This window comes from Homalodisca vitripennis, chromosome 1 (genome assembly GCF_021130785.1).
Source record: "Homalodisca vitripennis isolate AUS2020 chromosome 1, UT_GWSS_2.1, whole genome shotgun sequence".
NCBI classification, from domain to species: Eukaryota; Metazoa; Arthropoda; class Insecta; order Hemiptera; family Cicadellidae; genus Homalodisca; species Homalodisca vitripennis.
The window spans coordinates 73655373-73671099 of record NC_060207.1 but is presented as its reverse complement, the minus strand read 5'-3'; the positions used below and the strand labels follow the sequence as shown (position 1 = coordinate 73671099).

At 33.3% G+C, this 15727-nt stretch overlaps 1 protein-coding gene across 2 annotated transcripts; it reads right to left on the bottom strand.

Moving 5' to 3' along the window:
* Positions 1-709: 709 nt before the first annotated feature.
* Positions 710-15354, bottom strand: LOC124364638 (ninjurin-A-like). 2 transcript variants are annotated; one of them, XM_046820265.1, is made up of 4 exons: positions 14948-15354; positions 11015-11280; positions 7193-7378; positions 710-5421 (listed from the first exon to the last, which is right to left on the bottom strand). In XM_046820265.1, exons 1-4 carry the CDS (start codon positions 15045-15047, stop codon positions 5170-5172), a joined length of 804 nt encoding a protein of 267 aa, XP_046676221.1. In that variant the 5' UTR covers positions 15048-15354; the 3' UTR covers positions 710-5169. The 2 variants fall into 2 exon arrangements, with proteins under 2 accessions (XP_046676221.1, XP_046676230.1); XM_046820274.1 differs by having other exon boundaries at positions 710-5282.
* Positions 15355-15727: the final 373 nt, after the last annotated feature.

Genomic DNA, 15727 nt, shown 5'->3' with positions numbered 1-15727 from the left:
GGAACTACCAAAGGTGGGGAGCTGCCATGGCCAGGGGCTTCCAAAACTCAGGACTTGCCTGGGGCTAGGAGGTTTTGGAGGCTGAAAGCTTCCAGTGGCCAAGAGGTGCCATAGGCTGGAGTCTGCTTGTGGCTGAGGTCTACCAGAGGACTCCGGAGTTATCTTCTACCATTATTATGAGCCATAATGAAGTAAATTTTTTCTTCTCCAGACAGGTATAATTTCATATTTATACCTGCTTTATGATAAAACACTTCATCTGAAAGTGCTGAGATGTACTGTACATAACAACAAACTAAAATAAAAACAAAGATTAAGAGAAAGGATTGTTAGTGATCTCAATATCAGAATTGAGAAGATTTGACTTATGAAAAAGGACGCATCATATGAAATGCAGACCTAAATCGTACAATTTAGACTTAAATTTTGTAGTATAATGTTTCAACAAATCACTCATAGATTGTAGTATGAATAAAGTAAAGTTATGTTCATGAAGGCTAAGAAGTAAAATCCATTTCATGATTTCTACACCATATCTGTTAAATATCAATATGTAAATGCACATTTTGCCAAAATATTTACCGACTCTGAATCAAAGTTTTCTCAACAAAACGATCGCTTACATTTTAACAGAGCTATTCCTGTTAATTCTACAACACACATTTTATGTTTGATGGTTGGAGGTATTTCAAAACAAAGGTTTTTCATGTACTCATCATCAAACTTTATTCTACATGGTTTTGTGAGCATTCAACACAGTTCTTGAGATCCTTAAAGGCAAGCACCAATAAAGATTATATTTACATGCTAAATGTTAGTAGTTGTCACATTGAAACAAAATAAAGATAAACAATATTTAATTGTCTCAATACAAATTCAGGTACAGAACAATTTTTGTCCTTAGCAAAGCTATTTTAAATAACATAACAAATAACAAAACCTTACTATATTGAAGGTAATATAATATTTCTTTAAAATCAAATTCTTGTAACTGTATACCGGTTACAAAGATGTAATTTAAAGTCCATTTAGAACAAATAGACAATCATGCAAGAAAATAAAGTGAAATTTGAAACAGTGGTGTACATAGAAAATTATTTTAGGGGAGTGACACCCTGGGTGTTTAGGAGGTATAAAATACCCTCCAAAAATAGGGGCTTGGATCTTCCCCCGGAAAACTGTTGAGCTTTAAGACCTCATAAATGTGTTCTTGCTTAAAACAAACTACTGGGTGCAATTGTAATGTTTGTGTTTCACAATCTCAAAAGGTTTGAGCTTCAGTCATGTTTATTAACTTATTCTTTGATTAAAACATATTTACCGAAATTATTAAAAAAAAAAAAAAAACACACAAGTTAAGTTTCATATTTAAAAACCACTAAAATAAGTAGAAGATACAGTTACTGTTATGTGTAATTAAAGTAAAAATCTTTGTTATAATAATATCTATACATACTAATCACTTAAAAATAATATATATAACTAAATTTCATTAGGTGAATAACAATAACTTACAGAAGAAGAACTAAGATGTCTTTTTAATAATTTACACTCACTTAAAAATGGAAAACCAACTGTGCTCTACCCTATAGATTGAAGATGGAATATTCTTTCTGTATAGTATTTGTTTTGTATATTTAAGGACAGTTTGAATGAAATCACATAATCTTGTTACCGAGTTTGTGGAGGTTTGTGAAAGGTGTTAGTAGCAATAAATGTACATAATCTCAACCTGTATACATTTATATTTAGAGATTTATAATGAATTAGTTAACCTGAAAAAAAAAATTTATTAAGAATAATAATCAATATTAATTTAAAATCGCTTAAACATTTACTGAGCAGGGTTATCTTAAATTACCTGACTGCAATCTAACAAATTTCCTTCAAAAAAGGAAACCAAAATAACATTTTGCATTAGTGTTACCTGTTACATTACATGTTTAATGATAGAAAACTAATTTGTTATTTCAACCTAAGATTAAACTTCCAAAAAATCAAAGTACTTAAGAGTAAGGTAGTTTGTACTAGAAAATAATAACACTCAGCATTAATGCTGCAAAACTAGAATGTTCAATGATTTATTAGTTACATTTACTCCCTAATTTTAATAAATAAAAACTGCCATATAGTAAAATATAGTATCATTAGTATAATTAATCATATTTGGGTATTTAAACTATCACTCTTGGTTCTTTATCACATTCAATTATATAAAATCAGCATTTAAATGTCCATGCTCCACAATGTCCATATTCCTAAGTTTTGATCTTTCAATTTCAAATATTTTAAATAAAATGTTATCTATACCACATTCAGTACAAACCTCTGTAGCAAATCCCCATATTAGTTCAAAGATAATTGTGTACCACTACTGTATGTGTGTATGTGTGTATGTGTGTGTGTGTGTGTGTGTGTGTGTGTGTGTTTGACTGTGATTCATAATTCCAAATCCTGTTCAGCACTGGAGAAAAGAATACTTAACACATTGCAATCGGCATCAAATCCATATGATTGTCCTCTCATATCACCTGGCCACATCGGTGGTCATGGGGTGTTCTCTGTCTCAGGTCAGTTAGGTCATTGATTTATGACCATGTTCTGCTCCTCAGCTCGGTGGACCTCACTGTTTTTCTGTTCAGCTCACTAGGTCAGTAAGTGTGACCCACTATATTGCGCAATTATTAAATTTAATCCTTATCTAGTGGGTGGAAAGTGCTACAACTTCTCGCCCAAATAAATAACTACATTCTTATTTCTCTATTTGCAGCACATACTGTAATACACAATTATTGTTCAGAATTATTTTTGATCAGGCTGGTAGTGTTACTGTAGCTGCTATATCTATTTATTAAAATACTAGTGCATTTGGTGGAGATGAAGTTCAAAATATGGAAACGAGATAATATTCTGTAGATACTATAGTCTGAATTGAGACAGATTGTATTTTTACCCTACAAATATAAATTCTTTTAAAACAGATCAATCTATAACTTAAATTGCATATTACTAGTTGCGTTTTTAAGGAAAAAATAAATAACCAATTAATAAAATTCAAGCTTGAAGCTGATACTTTGTAAATTATTTGTGAATTAAACTTAAATCTCAGTAATTTAAAGAGCCGAAGGTCAAATACTGATATTTTAATCCGAGTAAAAGTGACGTACATGGTTAAACAAGCGCCCCGTAATGACACAGAACACAGCCAGCCACTATGCTTGGTGCAGCGAGCGGAGAGGACAACCTCCTGAGACTAAATCTGAGCTGAGCGAATAATAAGTTGAGGGTACATTTTGGGCTTCCCAATTGCAAAGGGTTAAGTGTTTATAAAAATGGTTATAAAATCAATAATTTACATATCTTGTCGTTTCTTAACTAAGTTTTAGATAATGTCATCGATGATACTTTGTCCAACTATCCAACTTGTATACCACTCCAGATAGCTATAGCTGGTTTACGTATATTTCACCTTGAATCAAAGGAAATATCATGATGGTTTTATATAGCACAGGTCATTTTTAAGGAATCTATTGGTTATTTAACACCAGATGGTCCTCATGGCTTTAACATGACATGTGTGGATGAAGGATATAAGTGTGAAGCTCCAAAAACTAATTTTTCACAATTTTATGTTCTATTTTTATGAATATAGTTTAGGTACATAATTATTATTCTGGTAGTTATACAATGTATACAGTGCTGTGAGTCATCTCTCCTAAGTTGCTGGAAAGTAGCAGCAGCTATCTGCTGAGAGTTGGAAATATAATGCAAATGCTCTGTGCCAGTAGTCTCACCACAAATATATTCTCAAATTTATAGTTAGTAGTAATTAGAAACTTTTATAAGGAAGAGGCTCTGTTAAAACCAAGATGTAGTTTAAAACTATTTTGTGATATTATTTTATTAAATTCACTAACTGGTCAATAGAAATCCTTAAAAATTCAAAAAAACTAATCATCTCATGAAGTAAAATATAAGTTTCATTTCTCTGAGCAGTAATCTACAGAATAAATAATTATAATGACACTATTGCTACGAAGAGCACACACACATTCCCGGTCTCGCCACTTCTACAAATTAGAGAGCAAGTGTCTCACATGTGTGCCAGATATCCCTGTATAAAAAATGTAAAACCAATAAAATAGACTAAAATAATTAATTATGTAATTTTATTGATATAAGAGATCAAAAGGGTATTCACACAAATATAAATTACTGATTTATTATACTGGACTCAAGTAACACAAGTGGATCTGTGGAGAGAAAGCAGACATTATATTATTGCACTGCTTCTATATTAGTGGACACGTTTTACATGTGTGGTAGTGACTATGTTAACAGGCTATTTACAAATTTATAACAAAAATCGCAGTGCTGAAAGCACTAATATCTATAATCGATTACAAGTTCACTATCCAGTACAGGTCTAATAGGAGATAGCCATGCTAATACCTTTACTGGGTACAATCATGTTTAGAGTTACAGGTTGTAACAAAAGTTGTTGTAACCTTGTAACCCATTAAAAGATAATAAAAAGTAACTTTGTTACATAAGTGTAAAAAGAAATATTTATACTGCAGTAAAAACTCGTGTGAGTATATTTTAATACAAAACAATAGACCTAATCAGGACAGCAGTATAACTCTGCCTTTTGGATAACATGGCTTTTGGACGTTCCGTACTACACAGTGAATGTAAAATTGAGTATATGTGGAAGACAGAACGCAAACATTATATCTGCTCAAGTGTTCTAGAGAACTGATTTATATCTTTCCACCAGAAATCTCATAAATATTGAAATAAAGTCTTATTACTAAGATAAAAAATGTTTGAGCAAAAGGGGATTTAAAATAATACAATTATTAGTTCACAATTTAGTACAAACTACTACTTTAGCCTAGATACTTTAAGGGTGAACACAATATATTTTATGTGGATATAAAAATATAATATATGATGATAAATTTAACCAAATGACATACACATATAAAACACCATGTTAAACTTTTGGAAATCTAGCAGTAGCATACATTGATAAATACTTTCACCGATTAGATGTCTATACATTAAAGACATTTTAATAGATCCAAGTTATTAATTGTAAGACAAAATATTGCACAACACCCTCGATAAAAGTACGAGTATTATCACATTGGTACATGGTTGAAATTAGTTTTGTACAGTAGAAACATCAACATTACCAGTGTCTGTTATAGATTCCACCTCATTATTTAAAATCTGGGGAGCCATCATCATCAGTGACCTATCTGGCAAACCAAATGCTGAAATGAATACATTGAGAATAGTTATTAGAAATATTCCTGTGACTGTAAAATTGTTTATTCTATTGGCTACAATAATATGATGTTCTTTGTTTATGTTGAATCTACTGTTCCACAGCAACAATAGGCCTACTGCTACCTGTGAACAATATGTTGGTTACTGTAGATACACTTTTAGTTTTCATTATAATTTAAAATACAAACAAAATCACAGTAACATAATTTTTAACTGGTATTTAATTAGGTAGAAATGGTGAACAAAGTACAACACTACAATCTGTAACTGTCAATCCATTTATTGTTACGTCCTACTAATCTACATCAGTACTAAATATTTAAAAAATCAGTATAGTAGGATAAAATAACATAATTATTATTTGCATTCTAGACTTACTTCATTAATTAAGATTTCTTATACCTTTGAACAACTTTATGAAACTTTAAACAACACTTATTGCAGAAGACAATTGAGCAAATGCTAAACAAAATACAACTGGGACACATCAAAATAGTCACAGAATAGCAAAAACATGTATGTGCTTTGTGATCAAAGATTTGTAACAAAAGTTAAAGGTGTCATTTGACAGAAAACAACCTTATGTACATATAAAAAATAAAACTTGTATCCTATCTCATGAACTATTGAGTGTTTGAAATGCCCACATGTGTGAGCTACAAATAGTCAGGGATGATGGACCGTGCATGAGCCTTTAGCGTGTGCATACACATGTATACTTCACACACTCACATCGAGCAGACATTGATTTAATACTAATTGCCTATATAAACACAACACATTTGAGGCTTAAAAATGTTTTCATTAGGATGATTTCCATGGAATGAGAGGTTTTAGTTGTTAAAAACAAATGAGGCAATAATAAAAAATTGTTGAACAGAGTTTAAGATTTATTTAAAAAGTAACACAACTTTAAATACGTTAACGTTATAATATTTTTATTTTAGGTGATAATTTTATAAAAATTAGTAGATATGTTTAAAATAAAGTGTTCTTTTAGTGTGATTGTCTTTATTGAGTGTGATAGTTTTTTGGATAGTTATTATTAAACATTTTTTAGATTTTACTGTTGTTATCCTTTGTGTTTCTGGTAGTATAAGAAGTTTTATTTAGTGTTAATATACACATTTTTGTACAAAACAAAAATTATAAAAATTCACCAACAAATACCAAAGTTATGATATTTTATAAAAATACAGAGATTTGTAGTGAAAATGCAATGAATGATACATTGATGAATGGTGAGGACGAGGATTGGGCAATTCCATGAATGAGGTACAAACAGCCAAAACTAAATATAAATTGTAAATGAGATTGCCTAAGTGTAAATTCACAACTTGCCTAAGAATGTGAATGAGAAAATTATAGATATCAGACAATTCACAATGACAATGCTTTCAAATCAATTCCCACAGATAAATTGTAAATGAGATTGCCTAAGTGTAAATTCACAACTTGCCTAAGAATGTGAATGAGAAAATTATAGATATCAGACAATTCACAATGACAATGCTTTCAAATCAATTCCCACAGGTTATAATGTTAATTACAGGATAATTGTTTTGCAATGGATTGTTACCGACCTATTTAATTTTAAAAAGCTGTGTACAAATGACTGTAAACTGAAATTTTTCCTGTTATAACACAAAAGAGCTTTTTCGAAGTAGAGAAATCACAAGCTATATGGTCAGTGACCAAAAAATGTATTTCAATATTACTGGAACAAACTAGGAATACGTTATATGAAGTGTTTTTAGACAATGTATTGGCCACCCATTTTTGGGCAGCTGCCAAATGTGCACAACATGGTAACCCAAAAACTAACTAGTGTATGTTTGTGACTTAATATTAGTAAGCTACAACAGTAATTACTAAACTGAGTCATTATATTTACCTGCAAAGTAATACTGGTAAGAATGAAAATCAGATTAACGTAATAATATGTATGCACGGAGCCTGCATCGAGGACATATCTTAGCTGGTTGGCATTGGCAGTCAATAAGGCAAGGTCCATCATGCCTTGAGCAAGTGTTTTCTTCTGCTGATATACATTCACATCAGGTAGTTTTTTCCCAGATCCCTGAGAAGAGAATATTACTAATAAAACAAAAACAGTAATTTAATATTAAACAGAATGCTATAAAGCCTATGTACATTTATTACTAAAAACAGTAGAACAGAGAAGAAACATTGTCTCTATCACAATGTTCTTTGACAACAGAAACATATTTTAAGATTTGTCATTTAACATACTTTCATTTTATAATATGACTGTGTTGCTTGAACAAATTTCCCACTTGCACATATTGTAGTAAAACAAAATAATTTACTTACAAAATAATAACAAAATATTTCAACACACTCGCACAATTTACAATTGTAATAACCAAAACAGTCAGCGGGCAATAGACACTGGTAAGGAGAAATGAACACCACAAAAAATGTAATTGGCAAGATGAAAGTGTCCAGGTAGAAGCAAAAAAATAAAGAACTTTATTTAATGAAAATAATGAAACATTTTGTATTAGCTATAGAGCTGAAAAATAAAGAGGAAAGACATACTATAACAAATACTGTGTCAACATGGGTGCGGAAATGGCGGGGTCTTCATTCCTCAACTTATGTGCCAAGCCAGAGCGTCCATGAAGCACACACACAGTCATCTTCTCTCTTCTCAAGTACTGTATTTTCGTGTGCATGCATCTGGGAACGGTCTGATCCAAATCTGTCTATGGCAAATTCAATCAGGCTAATCTGAATTGACAGACTTCTTTTTGGCTATCCTTACCACACTCACACCACTTCTTTTCATACTACACTCACCTATCGGAAAAACTTCCCAAAAATGTAGCTTCTACTATGACTAAAACATAATTTTCTCTCTTTATCCAAGCCAAGGTGGAACAGCATATGCCGAGGGTTGCGTGATCAAGGGAGTGTTTGATCGTTAATATGTGAACTCTGGATACCTGGCGACCTCCAGTTTAAACATAGCCTTCAAGTGGAGCGGGACAATGCATGGGGTGACCTTTAGATCTCCACTACTCGTGGGAAAACAATGAGTAATGAAAAATCAAAAAATATTTTAAACAAACCAGTAAGCTCTAGTAACACTCAAAATGAGGATGAAAATCCATAAAAAAATAGAGGGACTGGTAATGGGCTCTGACCCTAGCTGTCCTGTACAAACATCAAAGAGAAACGGACTTTCTAGAAGATGTCCTCAAACCCCTGACTCAGCCAGAGTCGATACATGTGAGGCCGCTCCCAGAATTGCCTAAATTGAGTGGAGCTGCCAGGAAACGAATGGCTTGGTTTTGGAAAAGAGGTTACTCTCAGGAAGTAGCCAGGGATTTGGCCTTAAAACCTACCCCAGAAAACCAAAATAAATCCCTAAAGAAACAAAAAGAGGGAAAACCGAAAAGACCTCACTCTGATGGCTCCACTCCAGAAGCTCATCAGAGAAAGAAAACAAAGAATGAAGCGAGATAGGGGGAACAAAAGGAACAATCTGCACAATCGCAAAAATTTTCCTACAAACAAGCTGTAGACGGCATAAGGGTGGAGATTTTACACTCTAACTTTCCCGAAACTCTACTCTCATCAGAACAAATGGAAGAGATCCAGAACTTCATCCTGAAAGTGATCGTGGAGGAACAGGAGAGTCCCAACTCTCCAAGCTTTTACGGGATCAACAGGAGACAAGGAGTTCTGATCTTCACTTGTGAAAACAAAAATACTGCTGGATGGTTGAAAGGAAAGCAAGATTCCCTTAAGCTTTGGGAAGGGGCCAGTCTGAGCAATTCAACGAGCAAGAATTGCGACTGCCAATTTCCCAAATAGCACAAATATAAAATCACTGATAAGATTATGAAGTCCTTAAAAGGACAAAATAAAGAGCTATATGTCGGGGAGTAGAATGTCCTGCGTAGAAATGACGAGAGAAAGTCAGTGCTGCTTACCCTGGCAGTCGACTGCACCACAGCAAGCAAACTTGAAAAAGAGGGTTCATGGATTGGAAAAATTCAGTTGAGACTGAAGAAAAAACATCAAGGGAACACCGAGAAACCAAAAAAGGTGGAAGAGACTTCAGAGAAATCTGAGACCGTCACCAAGGAAAAAAGCACCGCAGAGGAGATGGAAGTGGAAGAGACTGAAAAGGTATCAAAGAAATCTGAATATACCTTACCTGAAAGGTCTACTCCTGTAGCCAGCGTGGCGGTCCAAAAAGATAAACCAACTTGCTCCCTCTTCCTGAAGAAGGATCCCTCTCTGAAAGGACCATCACTCTTGGCTAGGGGAAAAAAAGTCCCCAAACACTCCAAGAGGAAGGACGGGGATGGACCACCAGGAGGAGATGGAAAAAAGGTGTAAGTAAGCGCCCCATACAGATTAACCTTCACCATGCCAAGGGTGCAACCGACATCTTGGGTAGGAGGTTTATCACAACAGGCCTGAATATCGCCCTAATCCACAAACCTTGAATCAACAGAGATCACATCAGAGGATTGACCGCTCAGGTTGGTAATCTCATATATGATCGTTCAATTGATAATCCTAGAGCATGTGTTCTAATTTTAAAATATATAACAGCTTTTCCTGTTGCAGATCTAATTACGAAAGACTTGGTGGTGGTCACTGTGAAAGTGGCATCACAGCAAGGGGTAAAAGAGGTTACCATAGCCTCAGCCTACTTCCCCAACCCTACAACAAGCTGCCCACAATTAGAGGTAGAAAGGCTACTGCAGCGCTGCAGAGAGAGAGGTTCGGCCCTCATTCTCGGCTGTGACTGCAATGCTCATCATACCTACTGGGGAAGCACAAATATAAACCCAAGAGGTGAGGAACTCTTGCAGTTTATGTTCTGTAATGATTTAGTTCTAGAAAATAGAGGGTCCAGTCCCACCTTTATTAGTAGAAGAAGACAAGAAGTCCTGGATATAACGTTATCCACAGGACTAAAATATATGAACATTGTAAGGTGGCACGTTTCACAGGAGGCCTCACTTTCGGATCACTACCCCATTAGGTTCGACATAGAGGCGATAGGTGAGATAAACGTGGTCCCTAAATCTACCAACTGAAGGGGATACCGTGTGTCCCTAGTAGAAGAGTTAAAGGAAATGAACTTGAATTAGAAAGGTCTGTTCAATTAGTTGAACAAGCTATAACAAAGGTTTACGAGAAAAACTGTCTTCTCAGACAAAACAGACTGAAGAAAAAAGTGCCTGTCTAGAAAGGTTTATTATTTTCAAACAGATTGAAAATCATGATTCTACAATACCTAGTAGGTTATAATTATTTCAAAAACTCTACAAAATGAACTTTTCCTTGTCTACAGTATTTCAGTGCAACTAAAAAATAATTAGTAAACATAATTTAGCAAAATTGGTTTTTAATGTTGTTTTCAAAGGTTTAGAGGTCATGATGAGATATAAAATATGTACAAACATATTGAAAAATAAGTTCAAATTCTTTGCCATATATGTGTTATATATAAACACTTACATTTATGCAGCATGGCTTATATTTATTTTCAAAGAATTTTGTAGCCTTTAAAAATTACTTTAAAAAAAATAATGATGGCATAAACAATTTTAATATTTAAAAGAAAATAGGTGCCTCCAAACGTAATCATATAATTCTGTTTATAGTTATAATTTCTGTTTCTTAAATTAAGTTTGTGACATGCAGTACATTTAAATAGAATACTTACTGGTACTGTTGGAATGATAGGATCCTCCGGTGTAGGAAAACTAGGTCTAGGAGGGGCTGGAACACCATCCTCCCTCCTGGGAATCAGGCCATCGTCAACACCTGGGTAATCAGAAGGCTTTGGATAACTTTGTGGAGGCAATAGCTTGTCTATCTCAGAACCATCCGATGGTTTGTTTCCTGGGTAAAGGTCATCAATTTCAGGTCCTGCTGATGGTCTTTCTGGTGGCAATATAGCATCATCTTCATGCAGAGCTAGGGGAGCACCTAGAAGAACAAGAATATAACCATCACCAAGGTAGTTTATTTAATTTAAACATTAAAATTCATAATACTAAAAAAATTACATTTACAGTTGAATTAAATACCTAACCTTAAATTAAATACATAAACCTTAAATACCCAATAGCGTCCAGACTGAGTTCTAAATTAAGACATAGTATCTTTCCAAAAATAAACTTTGGGATCCATTGAAATCACTATTAGTGAAAGTAATAGTGACAAAGAACAAGTTTTATTTCATTGTTGTAGAAGGGTAATCACTATACAGCACTATTTTGTAGGAAACCAAGAAGTTATTAATGCAGTATAAAGATGGAATTCAAACAGATTAAATTATTGCCATTCATTGTGATCCAAATGTTCAAAATTGTCTGAATGAAATTTTCAGATTTAATACTGATTTCACCTAAAAAGGTAGGTCTGAGCAAATATTTGGTCCAATTCAGTTTCTTTCAATTTTAGTATGATGATCAGGCAGTTTTTAGAATGCAATAGGCTAAACATGAAAATTAAATGTGGCAAACCAACATTGACATTGCCAAGTGATAAGAAGGTTCAGAGTCAACGAGTTATCACTGGCATACAGGATACCGACAAATCAGTCTTATGTGTGATAATGAGTCTATAATATATGTGTATAAAAGAGTAAATTTATTCTTACCTTATTTAATCCTTACATTCTGAACTGCTGGCAGAAAAATAAAAACATCCTTCGAGATAGTACATAAAAATCACGTTCACATCATGAGCACCTCAACATCTGATCAGGTTAGGACTTATTCACCAACGTCAACAACAGCTTTCTGACACTTAATATTCATCTTTCTTACTTTCTAAAGACTGCATGATCGCCACTCTAATATATGAAATAAATTGTTGGCCCAAAAATTTCTCAAAATTACCAAAAAAAGCAATAAAATAATTCAAAATTTGTGGTATATTTTGACAAGTCTAAATGAAATAGATAGACTTTTAAAGCTTAATTAACAAGTGCAAAATGTCTAATTATATTATTAACTAAACTATAAATTGCATGCATAGGATAGTTGTGATTTAAAGGCATCCAACCAATATCCTGTCGTTACAAAAGCATAATTTCGCTCTGTAATAAATCACCAACTCCAGGAACTAACCATGCAAACCTTAGACATGAATATTAATAATTAAGATGCATATACATTGTTTTGTTATCTTAGATTTCAGGGTATGAAATAAACAAAGCAACTTTTTGACAAGAAAACACTGTCCTAAAAAAAAAACACTATCCAATGATATTCATTACTACTGAATTATTACAAAACCTTCAAACAACTTAAAACAGTGGGATATTTTGCTTTTAAACACATAATAACTCGACCTTATTTATAAATATAAGTCAATGGTCACAGTCAGTGTTATGCAGTGAGATGATGGAGTTTAACATGTCAAATATATGGTTTAAAGCATCCCAGCTACTGAGCCCGGTGCCAGTGTGTCTGCTACTGGAATGAATATGTTAGACTAAACCATTTATGTATTTATTCTTATAATGTATTATACACCATTCATACAATATGATACAGATAAACTTAACTAAATGCAATATTTAAAGACAAATAATTGAATATAACAGTGCTGATAAAGAAGTAATAATAAATATATTATTACTTGTATAAATTGGAAAACTAACATTAATTTATAAGAAAAAATCAATGCCATTAAACATATCAAAGTTAAAATTAGCTATTGAAGATAAATATCTAGAAAAACTATTCTCAAAGATCAACAATGGCATAAATATAAGAATGATCAACAATTAATTTCCATAAATATGATATGGATTAGATTGTCAAAACAAATTCCAAAATGAGTAATAAACAGAACATTAATAGAGGGGAGCCGAGTTACTTTTCTTCTCAAGGAACACAGATAGGCTACATTATTTTAAAAATAAGTAGCATCCTTACTTACAGAAATTTCTCACGATTCTTGAAAGACTGACCTTGTAACCATAGTAAATAGGATGATAGCATATACTGCATAAGGTCCTGAATGAGTACCTCTTGGAATAGATGTTAATGCTGCTGAGAAGGTATTGACAGTCGGGAAGATCATACAATACTCTGAAGAGTGTTTCGGTTGTGAAGTGAAAGAAGGTTAAGGTAATTATCACATTAACAGCCGGAGCGGCAAAATACGAGTTTCGCGTTATTAACTTATTAGAATCGTCCTACAGAAACAAACAATATAAAGTTTGACAGGGTGGAAATGAGAAATAACGAAGTTCTAGAACATAAAAAATGGAACAACTAATCAAGCGCAGAGCAATATTTCCATGTTCTACATCCACATTGGGCATCACATTACCTTTTGTGATCATGATTCAACCTCGTGATGACGTCATCGGATGCAGCGCCATCTTTGCAAACGTAAATGAAAAATAATACTGAAATGAGCAGAATTTTGATCCAAATGAACAATGATTTTCTTAAATTTCGAACTACAAATTAATTCGTTGTTATCGTGTTGAGACGAGTGCCTCCGGCCATTATAGCGGGGCAGGACCGAAGGAAAAAAAAAGTCCCTCGAGATAGTATCTATCAGTAAAGTATCAAATTCTAGAGGGGCTGATCAGAAATATAAATTGAATTGTATTGGAGAAGCAATTATGTACCGTATAAAAACTTAATAAATCATGAATACCCCTAATATAATTATATAAATGGACATTCATTGAGAACACTTACCATTAGTGTGTTCCACAGAATGTACAGAAACTAAATAATCTCGTTGCGGTCGAAACGTAAACTCTTAACATGCCCGAAAAAACACTCCGACACACCAATTCACTACGATTGGTCGAACTAGTGGATGGTTGATCCATGCTTGTCATGCACTCACTCGATCCAACCTACAGTACACGTTATCTCTGACTTCTGCCCCAGAGCGCTCAGATAACAGGTACGCTATCAGTCCCAGCCACAGATAATATTTACAGATATTCAGACACAGCACACAAACAGAACATTATAACATTAAGAACTTAACTATTTATGTATATACCCTCTAAAATCGTATTATTTGTCATTTGCACCCCCCTAAATCCATATATATTTTTTGTTCAGGAGGATGAGTAGAATACGTTGATAACGTCAAATTCGTGATTTGCCAGGTCGACCTTTAATCTTATAATTTCCAAGGTTAAAACCGTCTCTCTCAACTTCATTAATGGGAGTCAGTGCAGAATGTGAATCTCAATCTAATACTTAGCATACTCACAAAGCTTCATTATAATATGACAGCTCCATCATAATCACAAAGCATATTATGCTTTGTGACTGGTCTATATGGTTGAAATGGAAGTGTAACCAAATTACTGACCAATACATAAGATTAAGGAAGATCAGAAACTTTGACAAAACAACCAGCATGTACATATAAAATTGGCAGATCTAAATAGAAATAAATCCCTTAGAATAGAACAATGAGAGTATGATGATAATAGGACAGTGTTCTCAGTACTTCAAATTAGTTGTTATGTGAAATCTAACTGAAAGAGTAATTAGCTATTACAGTAATTAGGCATTTTACTATAGTTAGGTCTACAAAATAAGGTGCATTGGTGAACATATTCCTAATAACTGTTAGTCACTTTAGTCAACATTGAAATAACCTGCTGATGATCTTGTTTCTTCGGGATTTACAACACGGATGTCGTTGTTGCTGAAATTTGGGTTCCTAGGCAATAAATTCAAGGTAACAGAATCGGACATTTTTGTTATCTTTATAAACAAAACTCAAATTACTTGCTCAGTGTAAAATATGGCTGTTTAAATAATTCACCTACAGCACTAACCTTATTGACGAATAATATTTAATAAATGTACAGTACAATTTTCAGTGAAATTCAACACTGAATATAAATTAAATAACGTATATTACTTTACAGATTTAACCTTTTTCTGATCACTACCGACTTAGTGATTTGATTGTACTTTGTACTATACACTCTTCACCCACTCACCACGACGGCAAGCTATGGTTACAAACTCGTAAACTACAAAAGAGTGACTGACTGACAGAAATACAGAACCAAACACCAACAGTAAACACACCAAACAGCTGGAACTAGAACTCTGGGATGTGTCATAGAGTAAAAATATTTGACTACGTATCCTCTGTTGTAGGATATTTTGTTTTAGGATTTATGACAGATTTATCTATTGTACTATTTGCATACTGCATGCAAGCTGCAGTTTTATTCCAAAAACCTTATAACTTTGATTATGTATGAATTAAATTTTCCAAGTCTTTCTACACCTTTAGACTCAAGAAACTACTTGCTGGGTTAGATTCATATGGCTTAATACACCTCATATTTCGATGATTCCAGTCTTAACTCTCCAGTTGTTTTATGGTTGTTGTAAAGTTTACTAGTTTGTTAGCGATACCT